Source organism: Myotis daubentonii, chromosome 6 (assembly GCF_963259705.1).
Source record: "Myotis daubentonii chromosome 6, mMyoDau2.1, whole genome shotgun sequence".
NCBI lineage: Eukaryota > Metazoa > Chordata > Mammalia > Chiroptera > Vespertilionidae > Myotis > Myotis daubentonii.
Window position 1 is genome coordinate 7,908,983 of NC_081845.1, and position 11,139 is coordinate 7,920,121.

General features: G+C 36.7%; 1 protein-coding gene across 4 annotated transcripts in view; it reads left to right on the top strand.

Annotated features, from left to right (window-relative positions):
• Positions 1-11,139, top strand: part of RGS17 (regulator of G protein signaling 17) — a 188,289-nt gene extending 177,150 nt beyond the window's left edge. For all 4 annotated transcript variants that reach the window (XM_059700005.1, XM_059700007.1, XM_059700008.1 and 1 more), the window contains one exon: positions 6,490-11,139. In XM_059700005.1, the coding sequence (XP_059555988.1) occupies positions 6,490-6,678 (189 nt within the window). In that variant the 3' untranslated portion in view covers positions 6,679-11,139. The remainder of the gene's footprint in view (positions 1-6,489) is intronic.

Genomic DNA, 11,139 nt, shown 5'->3' on the forward strand with positions numbered 1-11,139 from the left:
AAAGTCACTGATGCCTTTTCAGACCTTCCGTTGCCACCTCTCAACACTGCCCGCGTCTCCAGCACTGCTAATAACACTGCCAGTTAAATCCTGCCAAACCTACCGGTGCTGTCTTGTGCCCCATCCCACGTAAACTCTGCCATTGCTTCACTGCTGCACTGTACCCCTCCTTTCTGCCTCTTAGATGCCAGTCCCTGAGGACTAAGAAAAGAATTTCCATGGCCCAAGGGCAGCTCTGTCTGTGCTACTTAACTTTCTGTTCCTGTAGAATGAGTTTTTTACAGGAAACTCCTCAGTCCCTCCTGCACTGGACCCCACACATGATGGCCTCATAAGCCATCCAGTCGTTCCTGAGTCCTAGGGGGGCGATGGCTCAGCACCCATGCTGGGAGCCACTCCCACTAACTTGTGTTAGAGGTGTCCCACAGTCTGAAGCACAGAGATGCCACAAGATGAAACTATAGATTGTTAGACCCAGGGGGTTTATCCTTGTTATTTGACCTCTCTTACACTCCTTTTGAGTGACCGACAACCTTTTCAAACAAACAACCAGATATGAAGGTAGATATTTTATTTTATTTTTTTCATCATCCTGTATGTATTTATGGAGCACCTTTTACACATACTGCAGCTGGGAGGGGGCGTGTACAGATTTAGTGTAAGACTTTGTGCGGATCTCAGTGAGTTTGTATTTTTAGCTTTTTTAATTGAATTTATTGGAGTTAAATTGGACATTGGTTAATAAAATGATGTAGGTGTACAATTCTATCATACATCATCTGTATGTTGTATTGTGCGTTCACCACCCCAAAGCCAAGTCTCCTTCCATTACCATCCATCCCCCCTGTACAATCTTCTACCTCCCCTCACTCCCCTTTCTCTTTGGTAATCACCGTACTATTGTCTGTGTCAACTAGTTTGTTTTGTTCTCTTTTCTTTCTTTTTTCTTTTTTGCTTAATCCCTTCACCTTTTTTCACCCAGCCCCACAAACCCCGCCTCCCCTCTGATGGCTGACAGTCTGTTTTATATCTATGAGTCTGTGTCTATTTTGTTTGTTAGTCCATTTTGTACATTACATTCCACATATAAGTGAGGTCATATAATACTTGTCTTTCTCTGACTGGCTTATTTCACTTAGCATATGGTATTCAGGTCCATACATGCTGTCTCAAAAGGTAAGATTTCTTTATTTTTTACGACTGAGTAGTATTCCATTGTGTAAATGTACTCTAGTTTTTTAATCTACTTCTTTAAAGATAGGCACTTGAGATGCTTCCAGATCTTGGCTGCTGTACATAATGCTGCAATGAGCATAGGGGTACATATATTCTTTCAGATTAGTATTTCAGGTTTCTTTGGGTATATTCCCAGAATTGGGATTGCTGAGTCAGGTGGTTCCATTTTTTATTTTTTGAGGCTGCACCAATATGCACTCCCACAACCAGTACACAAGGGTTCCCTTTTCCCCACATCTTTGCCAATGCATGTTGTTTGTTGATTTATTAATGATAGCCATTCTGACAGTTGTGAGGTGATATCTCATTGTGGTTCTAATTGGCATTTCTCTGATGAATAGTGACATTGAGTGTGTCTTCATATGTCTATTGGCTATCTGTATGTCCACTTTGGAAAGGTGTCTGTCTATTCAGGTCCTTTGCCCATTTTTTAATAGGATTGTTTGTTATTTTGGTGTTGAGTTATATAAATCTTTACAAAGTATGTATATAAACCCCTTATCAGATGTATCACTGGCAAATATGTTCTCCCATTTAGTAGGTTGTCTTTTCATTTTGTTTGATAGTTTCCTTTGCTGTGCCAAAACGTTTTAGGGTAATGTAGTCCCATTTGTTTATTTTTTCTTTTGTCTCTCTGGACATATATTATTATTGATGTATAAAAAATGCAACTGATTTCTGGATATTTATCTTGTATCCTACTATTTTACTGAATTAATTTATCAGTTCTAGTAGCTTTTGGGTGGCATCTTTAGGGTTCTCTACATACAGTATCATGTCATCTGCAAATAATGACATTTTTACTTCTTCCTTTCCAAGGGAAGAATGTCTCTGTCCTAGAGATACAACTCAGTCTGTCCCAGAGTCTGCCAGGAGCCTTATCTCAGCAGGGCAGGGCCCCTGGGAATCAGGAGGATGGGGTTAGTGTTTCTCTCATGAGGAAGAGGTGCTGGTCAGACCTGGAGGGAGATGGGGATTGTGGCCCCTTCCCAGAACCACAACTCAGCCTTTCCCAGATTCTGCCCAGACCTCTCCAGGGTGGAGTCACCATGAGTTGGTAGGGTGGTCCAATGGGAGCCCAGGGGGTGGGACTAATGCAGTGGTTGTCAACCTTTTGGCCCTTTAAATACAGTTCCTCATGTTGTGACCCAACCATAAAATTATTTTCGTTGCTACTTCATAACTGTCATGTTGCTACTGTTATGAATCGTAATGTAAATATCTGATATGCAGGATGGTCTTAGGCGACCCCTGTGAAAGGGTCGTTTGACTGCCAAAGGGGTCGCAACCCACAGGTTGAGAACCGCTGGTCTAGTGGATCTCACAAGAGGGGAGGCACCAGTGTAGTTCATGGGTAAGTGAGAAGAATAACCCCACCCCACCCCAAACCTATACCATTCAATCACTACACCCCCTGAGTCTGCCCAGACCTGTATACCCTGGCCCAGGCAGCTGACACATGGATGGGAGCAGACCGAGCCCTTTTCATGTCTCTGCTCTTCCTACCAGTCTTGATGTGGCTTCTTCTGTAAATCTTTGGTAATAGACTTCTCAGCAGGGCACATGCTCCATAGTGTGGGGCAACATGAATTTCAGAGAGTGGGGCTATTATATTCCCCCAGGCTGATGCCATATGAAGGGGAGTGCCCCACCCAAGAAAGATGGCATCTGTGGTGTGGGAGAGGGACTCAGCACAGGTATCCTGGTGGCTGTCCCTTCAGATCTCTCCCCAGAGCCACAAAACCCAGTCTGTTCTCTTGTGACTCCAGTCCACTCTGCCTTCCCTTGGTAGAATCCCAGTGTGAGTGGCTGCAGATGAGATTTTGGTTCTTTAAAAGGGCACCTGTGTCTCTAGCAGACTCCCATCTCCCCTGGCAGAAAAAATCTCCACCATTTTCACAACTAGACATTTTGTGTACCTCCTCCTTGCTCAGGTGCTGTGGGCTGGGGAGCCCCGCTTGGTTTGGGGACCCCATGCTTCTCAGAGGGAACCTTTGCAGCTGAGATATCCCTCTGGGAGCTCAGCCACCACTCATGGGAACAGAGCCAGCCCTTTTCATGTCTCGGCCCTTCCTACCAGTCTTGATGTGGCTTCTTCTGTAAATCCTTGGTCACAAGACTTCTCTTCAGCTAGTCTTCAGCTGGTTATTCAGGTTGATTGCTCTGTATTTTAGTTGTGACTCCAGTTTGGCTGAGAGAAGGTAAGCGTAGCTTCACCCACATCACAGCCATCTTGGATCTTCCTAAATATTTTGCTTTTCATATGGAAATAGCAAATGTGCTTTTGTTGTAGATTACTAAACATTGAATGGTACTACTTTCTCTATTTAGCAAGTTATTTTATTTCTCTATCTTAAGATTAAAAAAAAGATAATTAATATCATTCCAGCTACTGAAAAACTGTTATACTATATTCAACTATGTTATTGTTTCAGAAATAAATGACCTTCTTTCTTTATCACTAATCTAACGTTTCTTTCTCCATTGCAACAAAAAGTTCTCCAGTTTGAAAGTAAAAGCACCTTTTATAAAAACCGTGGAGCGCACTCAGTAATACTTCACCTTATTATAACGCCACATTACAGAGTAAGATAAACCAGTTTAAACTCCCATGCCAACATTTTCCTGTTAAGTAGAAACACAAATGATATTTTTTAAATACAAAGCTGAGAAACATTTCTGTACTTTTTATGACTTTGTACTTGATGATCACCTCATATGGCAACAACACAGAGAATAAAACCCAGATGATATAATTACAGAACACTTTTCTTTTTACAATCCCTGACAAAGAATATATATATATGTATCAGCCAAGAGACGTTTCATTTTTGTTCTCTCTATAAGTTGGTCTAGCTAGACCACAGAAATTTAGTATGGATCACTGTTTCCTAACAAATCCTCCCAAGGGTGTATCCATCCCAAGGGTGTATCAATCAGCCCAGTTCCACATGGACTATAGAGCTCAGAAATCTGGGGACACCAAAACGTGAGTGGTCCATCATTTGGAGTGTTTCCAACTCTGGGTGTAATTGAAACAGTGGATGGGACAAGAAGCCAGAACAAAAAAAGCTTTTGAAAAATAATTGTGATGAAACACTTAGGTTATAAATATGAAAGGTTTGTAGAGACTTGAGTACATCATGAGACAGAACTGTGGATCAGGGTGCCCTACTACTTGTAAAACAGCGAGGACTGAGGAAACCTATCAGGACTCAGTGATGGTTTGCCTCTTGCAGGGTTCTGCTAATGTATCATTTCAGGGCAGAGCTTAGTTCTGTTCCCCAAACATGTATTATTGAGATTAATTTTTCTCCACTTACCTTACCAACATGCCCTACCAGTTCCAACAGGATTAGCATTTAGTGAGGAAAACCGATGACGGAATCACTTACAGAATTTCTGTATGTTTTTCAAATAACATTATATTGATTAATGATTGTTCTGAATTACTACTTATGTTTCTCCTTTCAAAGATTCCACTTCAAGCAAGTATTCTGCTTAATTTTTTTTTTTAACATTCAACTATGACTTTACTCATATTACTATGTTTGAGTTACATGGAAAGGACAACCAAGCAGTTCTGCTCCGTTTCAGGAAAAGTTATCAATCAACACCAAGTACATGGTGACAAATAACAAGGAATGGTGACATCTTTGGGTCCAGGACAAGGAAGAATGGGCTCTGGTGCTATGATTCATCTCCAAGGAGAGTATAGCACAATGGCCAGCCCAAGCCATACTGACACTGAACCTTTAACACTGGTCACAAATTTGGATCTCTTCTCTGAAGCTAGCAAATCAAGTGAAATAATTGGGTTAAACAACGTTTTAGAATGAAGCCCAGCTAAGTTTAAAAACCATGCTCTTGATACATTTTCCTTTCAAAATTTACATAAAACATACTTTCCCACTCTAAGAGCCCAGATTGTTTCCCCCTCACGCAGCCCACCATGTAACTGCAGATAGACTATTCTGCCTCAAGATGGAAAAGTGGGGGGGGGGGGATTAATAGCATCTGCATAATATTCTCTCTACACACTGTTGTTGGGTGGGAAATAGAAAATTTTTAAAAGAAAGGAAGAAATGTTCCATCTTAGATTCTCATAACCTCTTATCCCATAGTTCCTGAATCTGACTCCGATGCTAAGGTGACAGTGTATACATGAAATTTTTGTTTTCAGTGAAGACCAGGACAGAGAGGAAGTTACCTCTTTTTCTTCACGAGTTATCAGATGGTACACGCTCCTCAAGACCCTCACTGTCTCAAAGTAGAGCACGCTGTAGGATCACAGGGCCTTCCTTGTAAGCTGGCTTTCTTCAGTGGCAAACTCACAGATCCAGCCTGCAGCTTTTACAGCTCACATCTCCAACCAAGTGTGGCCAGGGAGCATGACCTGGTCTTGAACTTTCCTGTACTGTAGGCTAATTACCCAACCAACTTGTTAATAAGAAATGCTCCGCCAGTGGCCTCTGGGGACCGAGTGGAGATGAGTTCTGAGTGGTTGGTCAGAATCATATCACAGTTTGGACAAAAAAAACACACAAACCCACAGAAATAAACAGATGGGTACCACCAATATGACCAAGGAAAATTCTACCTATTTTTATAGTTGAAATTTTAAAGACCCCGAGGTTACTTCTGGTTTTTGGTTTGTCAAGGAGACCATGAGTGGCTGTGAAACCGGCAGCTGCCTCTGCTTAATCTTTAGCACAGAGATCTTTGCTTGCATCCTATGGAAGGACTGTAGTATAGTTTCCTAGGCCTTGCCAAGTAGACCTAAGACACAAAGAATCTCTACTGTGGTTCTGCTCTGTTAGGAACTTCCACATTCCTGGTTTCCTTCTCTTGACAAAGTAGAACTTGTTGGGATGTGAAACTATCAGCATTGGGTACACATGTCAATATTTTCCAGAGGACTGTGCTCTGCAAGATATCTACCTTGTTCCATGAAGAGGGTCGCCCCAGCTGTCACATACTAGTAGGAGGGAATTCTCTGCTACCCCAAGAATAAATAGAAATTGTCAAAAACAATGTCTTGTTTTTTTGTTTGTTTGCTTTTTGTTTTTTACTTCAATTTTTGATGGAGAACAGTATGCAAGGTTATATATAGCCTTGAAAAAGATAACCTTCAGATTTAGGTAGCTGGATTCACCCTTTGGAATTTCTCTGAAGTGTCATGAACCTCTAGTTATTTTCATTGAGAAAATTTGAAAAAATATGATTTAATGTATTGCTCTTATTTCTTTTTAGGTCAGTCTTGACTCTCGAGTTAGAGAGGTGATCAATAGAAATCTGTTGGATCCCAATCCTCACATGTATGAAGATGCCCAACTTCAGATATATACCTTAATGCACAGAGATTCTTTTCCAAGGTTTTTGAACTCTCAAATATATAAGTCATTTGTTGAAAGTACTGCCAGTTCTACTTCTGAATCTTAATTTTCACTTAAAGAAATCATTTTGGAGGGCTGGGATGGGAAATAAAAGTTGTCATATAACATCAGACACGGAGTTCCTGGAGAACTACAGTTTAGCATTCCTCAGGCTACTGTGAAAATAAAACCATATGGTCTTTGTCTCCATTTTTATCAAGGTTATCCATGGTTAACTTTGGAGAAAATACCACATAAAACAATGAATTGCCAAATTAAGTTTGTTTTACTCAACACTCATTCTACTTGCAAGCAAACTGTATTTGTAGTCCTATGAACAGTCTCCTAGTGTATTTCCAGAGACTGCATGTGCAAAGTCAAACTGCTTCTTTTGCCATGTAGTTGTTGTAATATTTAATCCAGTGACATAACTTATATCTGTATTTAAGGACTTTTGTGCAATATGGTCTTACAGAAATAATTGCCAAAAAGTTGGCTGTAGTTTGCGTTTTTAAATATAATCTGAGACAGACAAAGCCAATTTTTAAATTGTAAACAATAGTATTCAACATGCTATATACTGTGTTCAGTACACTCATTTTGAAGCCAATATATCTGTACATGAAAAAAGAGCTATTTATCTCTGTTTGTTGGGAAATCCCAATGGGGGATTCCTCTGGTTGTTCACTGCCAGAACTGTGGCATTTTTATTACAGAAGCATTTGTTGTGTAAAAAATAATAAGATGAAAAGAGAAAAAAAGCACAAAATAATTTGAAGATCTTCTATCTCAATGACAAATCAAAGAATGATATTGTTTTTAATTGTAACAGAAGAAAATGAATCTATGTATATATCACATGTCCAATACTGTAATTAATTTATTAAAGGCTGGCTCTCCAGTTCTCAAACAGTTGTGTAATGTATGTACTTTAGCAAGAAAAAATGATAAGCTTGATAACTTAGTTTTGAAATATAAGGAAAGGATCTAATAAAGGAATGCCTACATGTAGCATCATAAAAAATGTTGATGAAAAACATCTGTCCCTGTGGCATATTTTCCTTGAAAGTGAAATCCAGTGAAAAGCTAAGTTTTTAACTAACACAAGTTTTATAAGGGTTATAAAGAAGATAATTCTCTATTTCAGACCTTAACTGTTTTCACATAGTATCTTAAGAATTACTTATTTTAAAAATGTTGAAACCAAACTATTAATTCTCATCCATAACTGAAAGGCAGTACAGTGCTCAAATCTCCTAGCTGTCATATTATTTTTTAAAGTCTCACTAAATCTTTAAGACAAAATACTTGCCTGACATTGGCATGCACTTTTTGACATTCAAGAAAACAGTATTCTATTGTGCACCAACACAAAAAAGTCAGAGTCATATTTATATCAAGATGTTACATTTGAAAATTAATATACCCTGGAGGCTATTTTTTTAATCTTACACTTATTAAATATAATATTGAGTAACCTAAAATGAAAGTTTTAAAAATATTTATATCCAATGAAAATACTGGCCTTATATTAAGGATGATATTAAAATTATAGGTTTTTCATTGTCATTTTTAACTACCTCTCATTTTTTAATTTATTAAACATTAAAAAAATAAGTTTGGGTTTTCTTTTTAAATTTTATTTTACTTGAAAGGTTGGCATTGTAAGTTTCTTTTTCCATAAACTTAAAACATGTTAAGAATTGTTTTTTTAAGTGAATTTAATTTTCTAATTTATATAGGATTCAGGAGATACGTTTAAAAGGGCTATTATCTATTCCCTATGCAAATATTTTAACTGTTGCAGTGTTTAACAAAATGGGATTTTAAAAAATGTTTGAAGAGTAGAAAACAAAAATGTTCTGTTTACACTGGCGTTGCTGACTATCCTATCATATTCAGCACTTTTAAACACATTATTTATGAAAATGTACTTAAAATACAAGATAGAAAATATTTATAATGATAATTTCTTTTAACAAATGCCTGTTTTTGTCTGAAAGTGTTAGTGTGTTTAGACATACTTTATCCATGTCAATTAGATATTTACTATTTGAATAATAGTTTTCAGTAATATGTTGAAAAATGATAAAGATGTTTACAAAAACTCATATTTTTTTTCCTAAAGAGTGAAGAAAAACCTAAAAGAATCATCACTTCTATTGTGAAGTTCTTTTGTTCCTGAATTATTTAATTTTTTGGTTAGAATTGAGTTTATTATGCTACTATGATGTATACACATATATGTTGTAATATCATACTTGTTGCTGTGTTTGAAGCACAATAAATTGGTGCACATGACTAGAAAATATGTACTATATTATGATATACTGCATGCATCAATCTTTTAAATGTACACTTTATATTCTTGTTGTTACTATATATGATGGTGACCTGCTAGTCGTAAATTATCTTTATAAGATACTTTGGGTTCTTAGATGAATTGTCTGTTTGACAATACTTTTAATATTTTACCAAATGTAAAAGATAAGGGCCCTTATAAAGAGTCCTGATCTGTAACTTGGGCATTTGTAGAATACAGATTTTGAAGTTAGTATATCCTTTTGAAACCTGATTAGGAAGTTGTTTTGAGAATGATTCTAGAGTAGATTTTACACATCAGATGTCCCTAACCATGCTATGTAGCATTTCTGTGCTAAATTCCTACTTTGGAGGGAGGGGAGGGTTACTCATTTAATTTCAAAATGTTTAAAGTTTCTATCTAAGAGTATGTCTGTATATTTGAAACTCTACAAATTTGCTTTAATTACAGAGCTATAATAAACAAACAAACAAATGCCCTCAAATGGTGTATATGCTACCATTCCAAGAGCACAATATTTGTTTTGGTAGAATTAGACTTTCCCAGTGAGTGAATTCCTCCCTGAGGAAAAATTAGCACTTTAGAAGGTACACGTGTGTGTTTCAGATTGCCAAGATCTCTTTGTATACTGTTAGAATCTGCTAATGCGCACAGAAAGAGGTTAATGCTTTTTCTATAGTGCCTATGATGGAAAGAAAAGTAGAGGATATAGATTATATATAAATATATAGAAATAAACTGGAGAGCCAGAGGTGGATCTTGCATATAGATCACACTAGTAATGGATGGGTGACACTTCTTCCTTACTATAGATAATTATTATGTTACCCAAAGGTAATATAGATACCCCAACAGTGTTACAAGGCAGCTGTAAGCGCAGTAGGTGCACTGGCATATGAACAACTATAGCAAAACACAATTTTGATGTCAATGTTATTCAGTGCAAAAATCAAGACCATAATGTGGTTTTTTTTTAATCTTAAAATCTGTACATAGGATGACCAGTTCTGATATTTGGTCATGGCGCATGGGGTGTTTAATAGTAAGTATTCTTTAATGTTGCCTAGATTCTTATTTACAGAATGAAATGTATATCCTATTTTTACCTGATAATTCAGTTTTGCAAAAGGACTATAGAAATAGGTAGATAATGTTTATTTATTAGGGGCAAAAATACATTTTCACCATTTTAATCTGATTTAAAATGATATCTGATTCTTAATTTTTAATTTATCTATTTTCCCCATACACTTTTAACTTATGCTGAAAAAAATAAGTCATTGTAATTGCGACAAATTACATTTGCAAAAAATACAGTATATCAGATGCGAGGAAAAAATGTACAATCAGAAAATAAAATAAGAACCTTGTGAATGCCACCTAAATTTCCTAGGTCTAAAATGCCTTTAACTAGTAGTACCCTATGAAACATGAATTTTGAAAACTTTGCACTGCATACATTGGCAAATTATTGTGAAAGGTGGTCAAGCTATTTCCAGAAAATCTTCCGGTCTGTGTATTTATGCTGATAGTTATAATGGTTAATTTTCAAAGTGTACTTTTGCAAAGGCTTCTATTTATGTGCTCTTTTCAGTTCTTTATAAATTTCTGACCAATATACAATGTTAGTTCTCCTGAGAAAATAATATTAAATCTGTAAAAATTTTAGCTATTCCTCACTTGCTACAACTGAAAATATTTATCAATAAAACTGATACCAAAAATTTGTTTCAGATGTTCCCTGAAACATTCTTACTATTATCCTTGCAACACACAACAGGTTGTCGAGTTTTATTTACAAATATGAAGCTTTAATTACAAATTTGATTTCAATCTACATTTCTGTCCTATGACTGGGCAAACCATGTATCCTGACCATGTGTCCTCATTTCAAATGCAGAATATTCTCTATAAGATGATCATAAGAAAGAAATGAAATAAACATGGATAAAGTGTTATTTTAACAAAGTTCTCCAGCTCAATAAAAATTCCCATTTTTCAAGAATGTATACACTAAATGCCATTTTAATGCACTTCTCCCATATTTTTTTCAAACCATACTTTAAAAGTATTATTTAGTTATTCATCCAAAAAATACAACCAAGATTATTTTCAGATGGAGGAATATATGAATGTCATGCTTTGTTCAATAATATGATTCAAAATCACTGTTTTCAGTTCACTAACATCATTCTGAGTCTACAA